An 18,896-nucleotide genomic window follows, 5' to 3' on the forward strand; every position below is an offset into this window, starting at 1 on the left:
TAAACACCAAATGAAGCAACATAATCCCGTAATATTGTCCCCGTAATCTACAAAAGTCCGCTGTCCTCAGACTCTACTCCTGTGACGCCGCCATCTGGGCCTTGTATTTGCCCGTCATCTCTTTAGGCAGCGGCGTGGTGCCAGGACATGGCACCTGGCCCTCCACTTCACAGATGCACTCCCTCAGACAGTACTTCTTTGGCCCAAAGTTGGCGGGGTTGGAGGCTTGCATCTTAGCCAGAGCTTCAGCTTGTAGCACCTCTCTGTGGAGAGAGTTGAGTAAAATAAATATATGAACAGATCGCCTGGTCTTAGCTTAGGACATTTGACACTGCACAGTAGTAAATGGTAAAACTAAAAATTGAGGAGTCCATCTTGCTGAAATCTCATTTCTACTTTTTAGAAATTCCTTTGGCAGCAGTGACAGCTTCGGGGTTTCTTGTGCACACCTGGATTTGGGCAGTTTACTTGATTTTTCTTGTTAAATCCTTTCAGTCTTTGTCAGATTAGATGGGAAGCATCTGAATTGCCACCATCAGGACTCTCTACAGATGGTCTGTGGGCTCTCTGTGGACAACTCTTTGACTCACCAGTTTTATCACAGATTTCTGCAGAGTTCAGATCTCATTTTCACTTTTTTTTTTAATCCTAACATGCAGTGTGAACTGTGGGACCCTAAATATGCAGATGTGTGCCTTTATGAACAATGTCTAATCCATTCAAAGAAATCTACACACACCAAGGATAATTACAGACCACAAGATGCACCTGATTCGCTTTGGCGGTACAAACATAGCTCCTTCGCAGTCAGAGAAGTTGTCCTCTTATAGACAGGAAGGAAAAATAAATACATTTTGCTTTACAGAGTATTGATTTGTTGTAGCTTACAGGAAAAAATATCAATTATACATAATTAAAGTTAATTCTGAAACACTATAAAATGGCTCAAAAGTAACCAAACCTAAATATATTCTGATGTGAGCATATGCAGACATCCAGAGGTGTGCTTGAATAGTCTTAAAAAGGTTACTAACTGAGGCAAATGACCTGGAATTATCTGCATGGCAGCCATAATAAGATCTGGTTGACTTTTCTAAATACAAAGGAAAAGTGCTTAAGTGCTTCCTTTATTACCTCCTTTAGGAGAGGATACACTGGATCGGAAGGAAGTGGCAGGTCACCATTAAATGTTAATGAACAGTGATTCTATTTCATGTTGTAACCTGCTGATATGTTTTGAACCTTTAATGAAAGGTAATGTTAAACCCACAGGTGAATTATGAACATTATGCTGCTGTAATAAGATCTGCTTCTGATCAAGGTGAAGATTTATGTATTAAAAGAAAAGCATGATCAAAGTGCATTTAAGGTGCACCACAGTTCTGTTAGCATTACATCCATCATTCATTATGAATTCAGTTTTACATCCAGGTGTATGTTTTTCTTTAAAATTCCAACTTTAGTAATGTAATCATATTTTTTTACTGTTGGTTCTCGTATTAGCTGTATGAAACAACAACATAGGAACACAGGATGAAGTAAATTGCTCATTTTGTAGTCCATCTTCTGGAATTTAGTTTCAATAGGCAGACATCACAGTGTCAATTCAGACAGATCATCTGAGCAATGTGGCTCATAACTCCTTATAAATCGTCCTCAGGGGTTTGCCACTGAGTTCAGGAAAAAGTGATTAAGAAAAGTTATGGGAGGTAATTTTTTAACTATTTGACCACACCCTCTGTTTCATGAAAGGTGATTCACACTTTAAAAAAAAAAAAAAGTTGTATATCTTACTCTGATTTGCCCAAAATCTTCTTAACATGTTGAGCAATCTGTTTGTGGTCCTTCCCCTCCACATCCACCATTACTTGTTCCCCATCATCTGGACAAAAATACAAAAGAAGATCAGTGCAAGCCCAGTTTAATTTTTCCAGTATTTCCACGACAACACGTAAAGCTACACACCCAGGTAGAACTTCAGGAAGGATGACGGCGTCATGTTTTTGAACATCATAATTTGGACCCACGGATTTTTGTACTGAATCTGAGGAATATTGAAGAACACAAACTTTCTGCAAAACACACAGAGAGAGAAGACAATTTAGCTTCATTTAAATCATTACAGGTGTTATAGCTTTCTGCATAAAAAGGCAACCATGCTGGGGATTTTTAAGTGTTTCTGGAAAACTTTCTGTATGTAGTAAACTTCTGAGAAGTAAACTTTAACACACTGGTTAATTTACTCAATTTATTCCTGAATTCATAACATTTTGTTATTTTATTTATCTGTGTATGGATAAATAAATAAATACTTTGGCGTTATTTGTGCACATTATGGTTTGAATTTACTGTGGTAACTGAACAGAAAGAAGATAAAGAGTTAGTGAAATCAGAGTCTAAAAGCTGAATTAATGCAAAATCAACTGAAAACTATTGTGATTAAAAATTAAGTAAAATTATCCAAAACTTGTGTTTTCTTTTTGGAAATTGTGAAGAATCTTGGCTTTATTCTGTGACCAGCATATTTCCTTCAGTGCGCACATTAAACAAATATGTAGGACTGCTGTCTTGCATTTAATCAGTATCTCTAAAGTTAAAAACATCCTCTCTCAGAGTGATGCTGAAAAACTAGTTCATGCATTCTAGGTTCAACTATCGTAATTCGTTATTATGGAGTTGTCCTAAACCAGGGGTGTCCAACTCCAGGCCTCAAGGGCCAGTGTACTGCAGGTTTTAGATATGTCCTTGATCCAACACAGCTGATTTAAGTGGCTAAATTACCTCCTCAACATGTCTTGAAGTTCTCCAGAGGCCTGGTAATGAACAAATCATTTGATTCAGGTGTGCTGACCCAGGGTGATATCTAAAACCTGCAGGACACCAGCCCTTGAGGCCTGGAGTTGGACACCCCTGTCCTAAAGACTCACTGAAAAGCATTCAGTTGATCCAAAATGCTGCAGTGAGAATACTGACAGGGACTGAAAAGAGAGCATATTTCTCCCATATTGGCTTCTCTTCATTGGCGCCCTGTTACCCCAGAATTTACTTTAAAATCCTTCAGGAGACAGACACCCTCCCTACTTTTATAGTTATCGCTGGATTAGTTAACTAAATCTTCCCTTTGTTACACTGCAATAGGCCTAGGCTGCTGGGGCCTTTTTCACTCACCGTGTATTTAATCATTAGTTATCATTAATCTCTGGCTCTCTTCCACAGCATGCCTTTGACCCGTCTTCCTCCCCTCTCCCCAAACTGCTCACAGCAGATGTTTGCCCCTACCTGAGCCATGTTCTGCCAGAGGTTTCTTCTTGTTAAAAAGGAGTTTTTCCTGTGCACTGTTTCCAAGTGCTTGCCATCTAACTGTTGGGGTTATCTCTCTGTTGGGTCTTACAAAAAAAAAAAAAAGTGCCTTGAGGCAACTGTTGTTGTGACTGAATTGAATTTTAAAACCGTAATTTAAAAAAAAGATTTTGTATCTTTCACCATTTTTCTGACATTTACAACAATTCAAGTGATAAACATGACTTGGAAAAAACACGGTACTTTTCACAGTGATGCATATGAGCATACTGTCAGAGTAGTTATAAAAGATGAGCAGGTGATCCACACAGCATTTTACCCCCTCTCACCTGATCCACATGTTTATTGGCTTAGGTTAATAAAACGAGACACGTGAGATCTCAACAACAGCGTGGCTCAAAAAGAGTTGACTTTTTCTAAGTGTATAAAATGAGCTGAAATGTCTGCTCGTCTATTTCCTAGTCGATGCTCTGACCTTGCTCCGTCGCTGAGCTCGCCGTGTGTGTTATAATTCACTGTCATAATCTTCACTCGGTTTTTGAAGATGATGTCGCCCTTCTGGAGATATTCCAGGGTCCTCCTGATCGGAAACCTTCCTTTCATAGGCATCTTAACCTTTTTTATATTTACAAATTACCATTTAACAGCAAACTGCGCGTGCCCGTAGTCAAAAAAACCACACTAACAGAGACGCGTTTTGATGACGTGGGAAGGTCGCTAGCCAAGCGACCAAAGAGTGATGGTAATTGTAGTTTTTGCAAGAACACCTGAGCCACATTATTATTTCCCCAATTGCTAAAATATTAACTTTTTAAACCAATCACTCTTTTTGCCAAAACTTATATTTTGCCTTATAACCTTTAAACACACTAAAACACAGTATACACAACAGTTCATTTGTTGTAAGAATAAGTCAACACAATAACTTTCAATTATTCCGATTCATTGCTTCTGGTATGATGAAACCCGTATAGGCCAGTTAATGTCAGCTAAGAACAGGAAACTGAGGCTACAGCTTCAAAAACTAGGCAATAGATGGTTAGAAAAAAACTTGCCTGGTTTTATAAATCTTAATTTCTGTTGTGATATTTGGATGGTAGCGTTATAATATGGCATAAGCAGCATTAAACCATCGATCCTGCCTTGTATCAACTGTTCAGGTTAATTCTAGTGTAATGGTGTGGGGGATATTTTTGTCACACTTTGAGCACATTGGTACCAACTCAGTGTTTATACACCACAACCTACCTGAGTGTTGTTGATGACCATGTCCATTACTTTATGTCCACAGTGTACCCATCTCCTGAATGCTGCTTCCAGCAGGAAACACACCACGTTGCAACGCTCAGATCATCTCAAACTGGTTTCTTGAACATGAAAATGAGTTCATTGTACTCTCAAATGGTCAGCAGTCAGCAGATCTCATCCAATAGAGCACTTTTGGGGTGTAGTGGAAGAGGAGAATCTATTAAGAATTGAGGCATTTCTGAAGAAAAAAAAAGGTCCAGCCTGGTACTAGTAAGAGGGGTATCTAATAAACCAGCACCTGAGTGTCACAATATACTCATGAGTTTCTTTTCAAATTTTTCTCAGACATTTAATGATATTGTGAGCTCATCTCCATTTTAATTTCATATTTTTTAATCTTTTGTAGAATGACTTTGGAAAGACTTGTCTTTAATTTTTTTTGAAGCCATGAGCAATATGAGCTTAGTGGAGTAATTTCGCCTGATTGTGTGTTTGATTTGACAACACTGTGTGGTTCTGTGAATGCAGCTTGAATATTTTGTGTATAAAGTTTTGCAATAATCATGGAAGCTATGAAAAAGGGGTCTTTGTGCAGTTGTTAAAAACTAAGAGTAAAGACACATGGGAGAAATATATACAGTTTAAAAGATAATCCTCAATTCAGATAAATACTTTTCTCTTTTTTTGGAAACAGAATTTGTGTTTTTTGTGTCTTTTTGGAGTTTAGTTTGCTGTCGTTCAGTAAACTGTAGAATAAAATATTCATGCAGACCCATAAAGCAAGTTTCTGCATTATTAATGCTTCTTTTTTCACTAGTTATTTGATGGCTTTATTTTTATGGGGAAACATCTGTATTTAAAAGTGATCTAAGTAATAAGGAAAATGCTATGGTTGCTGCCTATATTGTTACTAAAGCCTAACTTCCATTCAAGGGAACAGAAAAAAACTGATATATGTTCATACAGAATTCAACTTACCCAGTTCTATCATCCATCTTCATCAAAAATAACTTCAGTCATGTTTTATTTCATGAATAACTGTTTATTTTGTTTAAAATGCGTAGCTTCAGAGAAGCTGGCCTCAGAGACTGGAATGCTGATGCGGGACTCAGTCATTAACACATTTCTTTTATATCTTTTTCAGCGTGAGGTAGAAAGGTAGGGTTGTGACCAACTCGAGCAAAACATGAATGATTTTCTGATTTTCTCAATCTCAATGTTTGAACACAGACATTTTACATAAGGAAAAAAAACAGTACTTTTACACAGTATAAAATTTTAACCATAAGATACTCTGGAAAAACTCCTCTAATATCCTGTAATGTGGGAGCTGCTCATGGTAAATATTTTAAAGCCACAACATTTAAATCCACATTTTCCATACAGCATTTAATAAAATGCGCTTAAGCAACTTTTGCATGCATTGCAATGCTCTAGAAAAATTATAACAATGCTCCTTTTTAGGGCAAACAGCGACAAGATTATAAAACCCTGCTTCAAAACAACATGCACTCATTTTAATGAAATTACATGTACGAAGGTCTTTTCTCACCAGTGCCTTTACGAACAGTCCGTATGGGTTTTAAACCCAAATATTACATCTGACATGTACTTCACAAAGACATAATCATAGCTGACTTATTTATACACCCATTATCATTCATGTTGCTGTGGATGCCTATTCAGAACCATAATATAAGAAGGTAAGCCAATGCATATCTCCTACGTCGTCTCCAAGACATCAATGCACTCGGGACTGGCTTCCCAGAAAATCTTAATTTTTTTTTCTCCATTTTTTCTTTTAAATCAGGGAAACCTGCCCAAAAGTACTTTAAGTACACTTAGTATGCAACGAGCAAATTTGTTTACAACAAGTTAAAGTTTTTAGAAAACATACAAAACACAAAGTTTTAGTCAGCATGAGTGCGATGAAACACCACAAAAGCTGATTGATGTGCACGAGAATACAAATGCAAACATAAAAAACAGTAGCATAGCTACACATAAGTCAGATTTTTAAACCCAAACATTTAAGGTAATCTAATTCCTTAAAAGAAATATTTAGCTGATGATAAATACTGTAAAAAATGAAGATAAAGAAGAATGGTTATGACACTGACAGGACAGAAGGAAACAATATGTAATTGATTGTCATAAAAGGGAAAATTGATGAGGTGATTGCACGGATTATATGAGGAACATACTCATAATAACCTAAAAATAATTGTACCACATAGAAACACAAGCACATAAAAAACCTCTGAGATGTCGTTCAGTATAAGAAACAACATAAGCTCCTCAATTTAAATGGCTAACTTGACTTATGAAACTTTTGTTATTGTAAAAGCGAAACTAAAAGAGAGGTGGTGCACTGAGCTGATTATGCGCTATGAGCTTGATCAATACTATGACATGCTATGAATACTTACTAATGGAGGACATAACTGAGAGTTTGTACCTTTATATACCTGACTGAGTTTGTCTAACTATAATTCAGATTTAACTCATTGAACAACTCCATTTTAATTTCAGTTGTGTCAAAATTAACAAAAGCTCTTTTCCATACATATTGAAAACTCAATTCTTTTAATGGCCTGTATCAGAAACATGCCAATTTTACTGCGCTGATGTTCAAAAAAACTTCCCAGCTTTAAAGTGAACAGATGTCCTCCACTCTAAAGAGGCTTTTAAAGATCTTTTTCACATGCAGGATTTCTTTTAATGTTACTTTTAGATTCTGGACTTTCTGGAAGTTATGCAAACCTAGACAAATGTAACGGAATTTGAAAGGGTTAGGTCAAGTGCTATAAAGACATTAAAGAGCACAGCTGTAGATGCAGAAGATTCTGTTACTTAGTTCAATAGGACTGACTGCATCAGCTTCAGGAAGCATCCCCAGCCATCCAGGCTGTCCAATGCCATTCCATCTCAATCTACCTGAATGACTTTGCACTATGCATCACTGAAAACAAGGGCCTGCTGCAGGATTTAGTACTGCAGTTCAAAAATACAATCCTTACAAGAGAAAGTGTGTACCTGAAGAGGAGACTCACTAAATACTTCAAACTCTGAGAGTCAGGGTGCTTGGAGTGATGGCGTGTCATTCTGTAGAGTCAGAGTCCTGGCTGTTATACTCAGCCGTCTCCATCTTGAGGATGTAAGGAATTATGCTGTCAATAGAAACATTTCCTATTAAGCCAGTGAAGAAGAGCTCCTCTGTGATGCTTGAGTTCATGAGGCGCAGTGCAGGCAGACGAGTCAGAATACGTGTCAGCCTGAGGAATGGAATAAAAATGTAATTTATATAACACATCACTGCATGCAAACACGGTTTTACCTGAAATGGAATAAAGGCCTTCTGCCAGACATCCACAGAAAAGAAAAAGACACAGGAGTTCAGGTTTGTGCCAATGGAGGATGATGTCAGCGATAGACCTTGGTCAAAGTGAACCAATCAAGGCCAATTTTTAGATTATTTCCCCAGTGATGCATTAAATTAATGTGATCATTATTATAAGATTCATAATACAATGAATCTGCCTTGCTATAATATAATGTTGCATTTACATATATAATGTAAGTACATGTCTGGACGTCTACACAGTTTCAAATGAATGTGTGTGTGTGTGTGTGTGTGTGTGTGTGTGTGTGTGGGGAGTGGCTCAGCCTGGTGAGCCAAACCAACACCTTCCAGCAAACCTCATTTGTTGGTAAAAGACTCCACTGTGTGTAGCAAAAGCACAGTGAAGAGTAGAGAAGTACAGCTCTGAGGTAAAAACACTAAAGAGCCAGCATGTATTAACTTAATACTGTTTCAGCTGTTCTGCTCATATCCACTTGCATAAAAAACTAATTAAAAAACATCTCTTCAAGCTGGAAATGACAAATAAACTCCTGGGGTGTGTGCTGGTTTCTCCCTGGGTGTTACAGACTTTTTTGTCTTTGGGATCCATATTGTACATTATGAAGGGTGGACAGTGGTACACTGATGGTCCTCTGCTGCCCAGCCCACCCCAACACAACTACTATCAGTGTTTTCACTTTATTATCTGCAATAAGATGGTAATAGCATTCCTCACATACCAATTCACGATATAGGCACTTGTATCCTGTACAGCTGAATGAAACCAAGAACCCATATTCCTCTGCTCACCATGATATGCTGCTAATCAAGTCATTGGCTTGTCGCTCAAAATTCACTGCATCATACAGCTGGGGTATGACTTATTTAGATTAAAACTCAGATTATTATAGTAAACACTGTCTAAAGGTGTGGCACTTCACACAGCTATCATAAAAATCTTGGGGAAAGTTTGTTATGATTTTTTTAAGCTCTTTAATGTAATCAGTGTTATCGGACAGCAGTCTAAGCAGAGAAGCCCAGACTCTCCCCCCAGCCACCTCCTCCAACTCTTTCTGGGTAATGCCAAGAGAATATCCCTGTCCTCCCATTAGGACATGCTCAGAACACCTCATCCAAGAAGCAACCAACCTCAGCTAGCTGAGAACAACCCATTCTTTAAGGAGAGGTCAGCCACCTTTCAAAGAAAGCTCATTTCTGCTGCTTGTATCCACAATCTCATCCTTTTGATATGGCATTTCTCTACAATGATGCTCCATCTGGTGGCTGGTGGTTGCATAACATTTAGGATACAAACATTTACCAGCACTGGACATCAATTAAAATGTTAACAGTCAGATTAAATGACAGCTGAACAGCAGTCAGACAGCATCAGCCAAAAACTGTTTCAGACATGCACTGCAGACCTGCACCTTCTAGACATTACCTGTTTTTACTCTGCAGAGACAAGAATGCAAGTGTCAGATGCAGTCAGCCTGGATGTTTAACAGTCTTAGTACAGCTCCCTTCTGCAGAGTCTGAGATGTTTTACTGTGCCTACTCGAGAATAGTGCAGATAACAAGCTGGTGAATTCACAGCCTCAGAAAGCCACAGTGAAAATGAAAGCTTCAAGCCTGGCAGACAGTGATGTGTCCCACAGAATGAAACAGGTATATGCTGGTGAGAAGTTGTAAAAACCAAAAAAGACTCAACCAAACTCACAATTAACTTGCGCTAATAAAATAAGAGTGGCATACCATCAGTTACTTTTCCATCTTAGTGCTGGGTATTAAGTTAGGGTATCACTTTCTTTGTATAACATTTTTTTGTCACTTTGCTTTGAATGTGGGTGAGAGTAGGATAGGAGGTATGAATGTACCTGTAGGTGTCATCTGGATATGTTTTCTGCACATAGTCCTGTAGCTCCATCAGAGCTTTCTCCTGGAACTTCTCAATCTGCCCACTGCTATCCACACCTGGGTGATCTGATGAGTCAAACACACAACAGTTGTTCTCCAAAATCATTTGACTGATAACAGCTAGACTGTCCATTATTATTTCTGACACAGAAAATCAGACTCACCTGGGCTGAACAACACTATAGCCTTCAGGTAGGCGTATTCATAGCTGTCGGTCTCCAATCTTGTCATGCTGTTACAGAACTCCTGGAACTTCCAGATATGCTCCATCACCTGTTTCACCCTTTCCCCTGACAGTTTGTCTGAGACAGAAGAAAGTTTCCATTTTGTATAAATATATTAATGGTTTAAGTCTCTCATTTTCTTTAATTCTTTTCCATCTTAATGGTCCGAGAAAAGTTACTTAGAGAAACAACAAAAAGCATGTCGTCACTGAAAAACGCCGCAATTCTTAGTCAGTGTTAGTGGCAAGTGTCATCACTTGTTTGCAATGTAGTTGGCTTCATTAAGCCAAAATGGTCCTAGCAGGGGGGATTTTTAATTTCATTCAATGTGCAATTACATTTCAAAGTTTTGTTACAATCTAAATAAAAACAGCAACAATATGAGCCTGTTCTGATTTCATCACATGTAAGTAATAAAGTTGTCCTCTATGCTTAAGGCCTATGTTTGTTAATAACAAAAAAGAAAGGAAAAAAAAGAAAAATCGCATTTCTTTACTCCTGTTTATATGCGTGTGTGTCCTACTGTGAAAGATGGCGAGGTCTGTGGTCCATACCATCCTGGATGCTGCTTTGAAGGTGGTTGATGATGGCTGCAAGGATGGTCGACAGGTTCATCACATGAGCGCACTGAGCAAGACCCAGAGTGAACAGCTCGTTCCAACAGGCTCGTACCAAACTGGTGTTTGCCTCCTGACTGAGAAGAGAGGGAAAATATTGATTAATAATCATCTGGTAGTGTTTGCAAAGACAGCAGCTTGCAGTGGTTTAATTTAAGTGTGAAAACTCTCTCACCCGAGAGCTGAGAAGGCTGGGATTGAGCGTGCCCAGTGCATGGAGAGGAAGAGAAGTCTAGATGCAGATTCACAGATGTAGTGTACATTCAGATACTCGGGCATGGGGCTGGGCATGGTCAGCTAGAGGAAAGATACAAACACAACACAGCTGAAAAGGACATCAAGTACAAAAACCTTACTGCTGACAGGAGAATGGTAACACAAAGGAAACACAACGCAAGTGTTAAGTGAGTCGCTCCAGTTGATGCACATTGCACAAAATGTCCAGCAGGGAATCTGGTCGTTACATGTCATATTTTTTACTGCTCCTCGTGTTTCCTGCCTATATCTCTGCTTAAAATAAGTGTTTCAACTGCAGGTGATAACAAACCACTTAACAGGGTTTTGCTGTTTATTATAGACCATGCATCCATACTTGGGTAATTTAAAACTGCATAGACAGATGAATAGTCTTGTATTCTGGTGAATAACCTCTGAGTACCACCCACCCTTCTGTGGATGTCAATCGGTATCCCTCAGCTGTCAATCATCTCCAAAAAATGTGCATATTGTTCTTCCCATTACATGTGAACTTTACTCACTTTAAAGCTGACATGGCTGTCTGTGAGCAGTGGTCCTTCCACCTCTATAATAGGGGTCTCCTGGTCTCGACCAATCAGCTGGATCGTTGTTCCACTGACACATTGTGACTTATCAGTCAGACTGTCTTCAACCCCGACTTCAGGTGGGTTGAAGACTTTGGCCAGGGTGTCAAAGGCACTGTGTGCAAGACACAAGCACACACAAAATGACCTTTCATTAATTTCATTGACAGGAAACTTGTAAGTCACAAAAGTATAAATGTGTTCTTATTGCACACATACATGCGTTAACTCCTTAGCACCGCTTTTATTACCTAAATGCTGTTTTTAACACTGTTTTCTTATACACACAATTATCCGGTTACTATGTTCATTCAAATGAGAACAAAAACAATGCAAACTCATCAATGAAATCTTATCTACATTCTACAACAAAAGTTTTAACAGTGTTAAAAATAATGCAGATATTAGAACCCACAATGCATAACTCACAAAATTACCAATGCGGTATTAAACAAATGCAAATAGAGAACTGGTTTGCTTCTGCAGAGACAAAGTAGATTTTAAGAGAACACGAACAATAAGCCACCTGAACCCAAATCTGAACAAGCAAAGGCAAGACTTCTCTCTGAGTGTTGCTGACTGACCGTGTTATCTCGCTGGCAGACTGCTCTTCATGTTGGCTGTCTGAGGTATCACCATTGTTTAGGTTTTCTTTTAGTGAGTCACTTAGGTTGGCCAGTGATGTCACAACGTTGGCTAGCGTCCCCAAGTCTCCCTGCCCACAATCCATCTAAAGACAAATGACACAATCCAGATTATATCCCATCATATAAGCAACATAACCAGCATCCACTGTACATACAACACTGCCTAGCACAGATGTTATGCTCAAACCTCTTTACACGACTTAGAAAAGGCAGATGTTTTGTTTATTGTTACACAGTCTCTTTAATGATTAGATGTACCTTTGAATCAGTTGCCAGCACCAAAGTTCCATCACTCTGGATCACCGGCTGCTGGATGTTAACCAGCATCCCCTGGTCCAGCAAGCTGGACCTACATGTGGTACAAAGAACCATCAAAACAACTTTACAAAATCGTTGGAAACTTAAAGAAGGTGCAAATTTAACAGCTCAGACTCAATGTTTGTCTGCAGGTCTGACCTGGATCCATCTGTCTCTGTATCGGAGATAAACGTAGGTGTGGCGATGAGTGGACTGTTTAGGTCCTTACGAATGTAGATCTTTTGGGTGGAGGCAGCACAGTTGGCATGCCTCTCTCTGGGCACTATGTCGATGGGTTTCCTCTCACTCTGGACAGCTGAATAATTACAGAAGTCAGAATGTGTTAATATTTTCCTCATGCTTACAAGTAAATACAAAAGAACACTGTGCATTTCTACAAGCATGCACTGAGAACCATGCTAATAATATGCAGTGTCTCTCAGAATACTGCAGATATGAGGTACTTCTGGTTTAACTGATCAGAATAGTTCTCAGTTGGACTTCCTGGCAAATTGATGGTAAAGAAAGAGCTGAACCTATATTTTTACTAAAAATAACCCTCGTTGAGTAGCTGTAGGGACAATGTTTCCTAAACAACCTCCTGCAGCAGTATCCAGTGTCATACCAGTCTGTATTTTATACATGCCAGGTCAGGAAAAAGATAGAAGACTTTTTCTGGCCATATCTCACTTATTTCTCAAGGGAACTGAAACTATTTTCTCAGGGACAATACTTGACTTGTTTCTGGGTGTATTTTTGCACTGTGTCCTGGAATTGGATGCACACTCACACTCAGTCTTCATCCCCATCTTAAGGCATTTTCTCAACCGACAGAATTGGCAGCGATTGCGGTGGTGTTTGTTGATGACGCAGTCCTGCTTACTGCGACAGCTGTAAGTCAGATTCTTCCTCACACTCCGCTTAAAAAAGCCCTTACATCCTTCACAACTGACGGCTCCATAGTGACGTCCTGTACACAGACAAAAAAGGTCTTATTTTGTACCTGTGGTTGAGTCTACTGACAATATGAAGCTGAACACACAGCTGGACTTTGTCAAAGTATATGGAAAAGAACCGAAGTATACTCATGTTAAGTGCCTGAAATACCTGAAGCCTTGTCTCCGCACACCACACAGTACTCCACCGGCTGTGGTCGGCTCAAATCTCCTGACTGTCCTAACAACCGTTCCATTGACACTGGATCTGTAACAATCTAAAAAAAAAAAAAATGCATTAAAATAAGAACAAGTTATTGCCAGTAGTGTTGTCACATATGCACTATGTGGCAGTATTAAGAGGGAAATGTACCTGTATTCTTCCTGGCACGAGGCTGTCTGCAGCAGTGAAGATGAGCTGTTTGGCGTTGTGACTGTCTGGTGAGGCCAGGATGACCTTTCCTGCCCCTGAGCTGTCAGCTGTAGTCAGAATGAACTGTTGCTTGGGGGCACTGGATGGGTTCATTGCTGTCACTATCTGGATCTTCTGACCGGTCTGCTGGTCGGTTACAATCTGGGGGGGGGTAAGAGATGAAAGAGGAATGACAACAGGGAGATGTAAAGTGTGGAAGATCCAAGACAAATATTTTAACACCAACATGTTCAGCGCCCCTGCGAAAGGGGACAATGTCAACAGGTTGTAACACATTCAAGTTTAAGATGTTACCTGAATTCGCTGTGGTGTAGAGGGCTCAGTCGAGATGACCTGAAAGCGCTGCGGAGACTCACTCATCACTGAGTCTGATGGAGAGGATGACACCTAATTGGTTAAATGTATAAAAATAATCTTAATTAATAGGTCTGAAACACAAATACATTTCATTTGAATATGCAGAGTTGAAATATTTTGCTACAAAATGGTATACACTTTTATTGTAAGTCAAAGAAGACAGCAAAAGGTGAATTATATATTAAAGGTAACCACACAACCAAAGTGAGTAACACCATCAAAAAAGAAACAAACAAAACAAAATTCATATTGGTTAGATGAAGCAACAACTTCAGACCACTCACCTCTGCCTCATGCTCAGAATCCACTTTCTGCTGGGAAAGCAGATTCAGGTTGGACGTCATGATGAAGTAAAGTCATCAGTGAGGTCTGTTTGGAAGGATGTCAAAGACAATAATTAAATAACTAATAAAAATACCAACTACCCCAGAAGAGCAGGCTGACATTGCATTTTTTTTAAATTAGCGACTCACAAAATGGTCACAGAAGATGCAGCATGACATTGGATGATTTTGTATGGTGCGATTTGGCTGCTGAAGCACACCAATGTCTCACTCACGTGTTCTTATGAATGCGTGACATAAACATTAAAATATTACGCCACTTTAGAAATACTAAATCTGTGCTGCAGCAATGCCTTTGCAACCCAACTTTTAAAATCATTAAAAATTAAACAAAAGACAAGCTTCTCTCTTTTTATATTATATAATAACAAATGCAATCAGTCTTAAAACTAAAAAAAAATTGACAAAACAGTTTCTGTTCACTGCCCTGTCAGCTATATATTAAGCTATAGACTGCCGTATCATCAAACAGTTATTAAAAGTAATATTCTTATTTTTTAGGTAACTTCAACAAAACATTTCACTTCAATCACAAGAAGAATTTATTGCGATTTTTAACATATGGAGAGTATTGCAACAATGTACACTATGATTTATCAGCTTTTTTAAAATTGCAAATTATGTCCACAAGTTAAACTTTGTCTGTATTTGTTTTATCCAATAAGATAAAGTTATCTCACTTCAGTTATTTTTTTGGTGGAAAATGAGATTGTCAAGCATACCAACACTGTCCCTAAAACCTGCCATAAATGTTGCCATAACATGGAGTCTGTGGTCTACATAAATAACCAGAATACAATCAGCTGGCAGCCAGATGAGTCAAGTCCCTTCGACTTGTGCACAATGACAGACCCATTCAGACTGATGGCAACATGCTGGCAATCTGTTTGCATTTAAAATTAGACAGCAATTACTTGCAAACCTTCAAGAATCTTTTTCAGAGTGATTACAGTCAGCCCAAGTCCAGACTATTACTGTTTGCAGAAAGGTTATCTCTGATCAGGTAAGCTATCCAAGCAACGTGCGATAAAAAGTGCTTGTAAACGTGCAATAACCATAAAGGTCTGGACAACCATTTAGTCACAAGTCGCAATCGGTTGCAGAATGTGGAAATAATTATATATGTATATACATTTTTAATTTTTTTGTAGTTGCAAGGATGTTCTTGTCCTATTTTTACTCGTGTGACTGAGCCTTTGGCTTGCTGTGAACTAGGAAGTATCTTTGTCAAGGTTAGTCTGTCCAGTGTTGGATGGCTTTTTAGTCAAATAAATGTTTGCTCAGGTAATGTTATCTTGGGATGGTGGTGCATGAGATGGGCCCTCTTGCTCATAGTATTACCAGTGTATTTTAATTTGTTTAATACTATGTTCATATTTAGTGTCCCTGTATTGATATAAGATTCAAATGCAAAATAACACAATACTACTCTATATAAAATTTTTTCCCACATCCTTAATAAAACCTGAGCAACCATACAATAGAATGGTTCAAAGATCGACAGCTTGGTGTGTTCCTCTACATGTGACTTTACGCTGACTTTAGAGCCATACTTTAGCACTTCTGCATATTCTCACACAGAGAGTAAGCCACCACAGCAGGAGGATTTCACTTAATTTGGCAATATAGCTGACATGTTATTATAGACCACAACACAACTTGCTAAGACAATGCAGTATTTATGTGAAATTCCAGATAAAATAATTAAGCTATCAGTTAAACTCACCTTTACCTTTGTTAAATGTCTATTTTGTTTCTTTTGAAAACCAAAATCACACTCAATATGAAGCTAACTGAAGAGAGTTTGGAACCATCACTGCGTTAGATATTATATGTTATCATAGTTATGGTCAATCCTCCTATACTGCTGCACCTATATTGGCTAATGTAATATTTTCTACCCCTGAATCTTGAGTTGCATCAATCCAGTGCCAGAGTAATTTCAGAGGGTGAAACACTTTTTGGAGATACTAATACCACACCGACATCGACAGAGGCACCAATCATTTCTTACTTTGTACATCTGTCCTCCAAATGGGAAAATATGAAACAGTGTCAAGACTTAAAAAACATAGTATATATAAAGGTGTTGAGACTAACTCCCACTGCTTTTAATATTTTTAAAACTTCTAATTTACTTTACTTTATACTTTATTGTCACTGAAGAGGAAATGTGTTCTGGACTCCAAGTCCCAGTTCCCATCATAGTTATTGTGACCACCACAAACACACAAAGCACAATAAGTCACAATTTAGCATCACATCAACATTAATTGATGTTGCACTAACCCAATGACCTCCACACTACAGACTAATATTCCGAGCATTAACTGAACAGAGCACAAATTAATTTTTAAATCCTTTAAACTTCTGCCAGAAGGTAACAGTAAATACAAGATGAGTTGAATCTCACAAAATGTTGAAACACACATTGTTTCTAAAGTGACTGAGGGCTATGATGACTTTCTGGCCTATGGTTTTTGTGGCTGTTTGCACCACTTTGAACAAACCTAGATTCGCTGTCAGTGTAACACAACTGCTAGTATGTTAAAAAAAGAAAGAAAGAAAGAAAGAAAGAAAGAAAGAAAGAAAAAGTCAAGCTGCACTAGAAGATCTAGAAATTAGAATGATTTTTTTTTTTTTTTAAAGCTGTGATCACCACCTTGCAGCATCTTTATTCTTGCATCTTTATTCTTGGGAGAAGTGTCTAAATCCACCCTCCATTAGTTTAATTCTTTCTAATCTACTGCCATTTAAAAGATTTCCGTCCTTCTCTGTTTATTTGGTCTTTTACTGTTTATAAGAATACAATCTGACAGCCTTCGGGGGGAAATGATTTATGTGGCTGCAGTAACCATACAGGAATCTGATGTAGCTTCATATTGTTTACTGATTGGTCTACAAGTACGTCCATCATTACCTCTTTCTTCAAACGTATCACAACACATAACAAAATGGAGAATCTGGCAATCAGCCAGTAACACCGAAGACGAATCCTTATGATAAATATGTTCGAGCAATTTTGTTTTCAGACACCGAACAGATGAATGTTGAAATTCTGGTGGCGAATATTAAAAAAAGGCAGCTGTGATGAATAAAAGGTATGATCGTAGTACTTTCAATCTACTCCCGTCCCCGGGATGGCAAAGGTAAAAGGGTCGAGTTCATCTGCTGCAGCTACAGCTTTCCAGCGTTAGCCCCTTCAGCTAGCTCACTGCAAGTGAACGCAAGAAGGCTGCAGTGAGAGCCGACTGCAGCTGTGTGCCCCACTGTGGCTGTCATCCTAGCGGCAGGGATTGTTTCAAGTCGACAGCTGTGTCACCGTATTTAACATTTAATTTAGCTGTCAGCAAAACATGTCAGCCTAAGCAGACTGAGACCGATGTTTCACGGTCCATGCCCGCACTCCCAGCTGCCGGAGACGGCCAGGAAGGGAGCTCCGCATCGGCTAGCTTGCTAGCTAGCCGGGAAATTAGCTACGCTCTTTTATGGTCCTGTATGTCTCACAGCTTTCTACTGTTTTCAATCCAGGACTCAGACTTACCTCCAGGAACTGGCGGTCACAGATTTAGGGCGCTCTGCTATTTTATAAAATATTTGTTTTGGTTTTCTTCTGTTAAAGGTCATAGTTCGTGACCCCGCTCCGCCAGCGAGTTGATGATGGTTGAGTTTTTTTTTCCTCCTTCCTCTCTCGCGTCCCCGCGCGACTCCAACACCCCCCCACCCTTAGCGCGAGCCAGACAGGACTGACGTCATTATGTCTGACTGTCTGGAGTTTGTTGTTAAGGTACGTTTGAAACATTTACATAGTAAAAAAAAAAATGTTTCACAACAGATGTATTTAAGCAGAGGATAGACGCACTGTTTCTCCTTTAGTGCGTTTGTGCCCTTCAAATAAAGAGCTGCAATAATAAACTCAAGGCTTTAATAAGTGATTGCATAAATGATTACAAATAGTATAAATATTGCAAATATAAAAATAAAGTGTTTTTCTTTTTTTTAGTCTTATACGATACTGTCAGAATTACGTGACATATACATAATGTCATCAGATATAGACAGATATAGAAAATGTCAGATAATGTTATCCAGTTATAATCTTGATCCAGCTCTAATTTCTTTATATTTTGCTTCCAAGAAGCGAGACTTTCTGGCAATTTCATTAAGTGGTCTTGAGCAATCATTATGCTGGCTTTCTGGTTTTGTTTGTTAAGCCACTTAACACACAACCTACAAATCAGTAAGCATAAAATGACACCTAACTCAGGGAAGCCAATGTTATGTCTACACATAACAGACAACTTGGCAAAGAATCAATTTAACATAATATCTTTAGGCACTTTGTTACTAGCAGCCTGTCACAGAGCACATAAACTATTTCCATTTCTTTAGTTTGAATCTACAAAAATGCCA

General features: G+C 38.6%; 2 protein-coding genes across 4 annotated transcripts; both read right to left on the bottom strand.

The window, feature by feature from the left end:
- Positions 1-37: 37 nt before the first annotated feature.
- Positions 38-4,020, bottom strand: mrps25 (mitochondrial ribosomal protein S25). Its single transcript, XM_003438998.5, has 4 exons — positions 3,776-4,020; positions 1,966-2,072; positions 1,795-1,882; positions 38-263 (listed from the first exon to the last, which is right to left on the bottom strand). Exons 1-4 carry the CDS (start codon positions 3,907-3,909, stop codon positions 74-76), a joined length of 519 nt encoding a protein of 172 aa, XP_003439046.1. The 5' UTR covers positions 3,910-4,020; the 3' UTR covers positions 38-73.
- A 1,549-nt stretch (positions 4,021-5,569) lies between these two features.
- nr2c2 (nuclear receptor subfamily 2, group C, member 2) lies at positions 5,570-18,206 on the bottom strand. 3 transcript variants are annotated; one of them, XM_005448712.3, is made up of 15 exons: positions 18,028-18,205; positions 14,424-14,508; positions 14,077-14,150; positions 13,723-13,923; positions 13,522-13,627; positions 13,205-13,384; positions 12,574-12,730; positions 12,376-12,466; positions 12,055-12,200; positions 11,408-11,585; positions 10,825-10,946; positions 10,587-10,726; positions 9,973-10,110; positions 9,769-9,874; positions 5,570-7,823 (listed from the first exon to the last, which is right to left on the bottom strand). In XM_005448712.3, exons 3-15 carry the CDS (start codon positions 14,140-14,142, stop codon positions 7,649-7,651), a joined length of 1,806 nt encoding a protein of 601 aa, XP_005448769.1. In that variant the 5' UTR covers positions 14,143-14,150; positions 14,424-14,508; positions 18,028-18,205; the 3' UTR covers positions 5,570-7,648. The 3 variants fall into 3 exon arrangements, 2 of the variants coding, with proteins under 2 accessions (XP_005448769.1, XP_003438891.1); XM_003438843.4 differs by having other exon boundaries at positions 14,077-14,169; XR_001225124.3 differs by lacking the exon at positions 5,570-7,823 and having other exon boundaries at positions 9,796-9,874; positions 10,556-10,726; positions 14,077-14,169; positions 18,028-18,206.
- Between the last annotated feature and the right edge of the window lie 690 nt (positions 18,207-18,896).

This window comes from Oreochromis niloticus, linkage group LG20, assembly GCF_001858045.2.
Source record: "Oreochromis niloticus isolate F11D_XX linkage group LG20, O_niloticus_UMD_NMBU, whole genome shotgun sequence".
In the NCBI taxonomy this organism is placed as follows: domain Eukaryota; kingdom Metazoa; phylum Chordata; class Actinopteri; order Cichliformes; family Cichlidae; genus Oreochromis; species Oreochromis niloticus.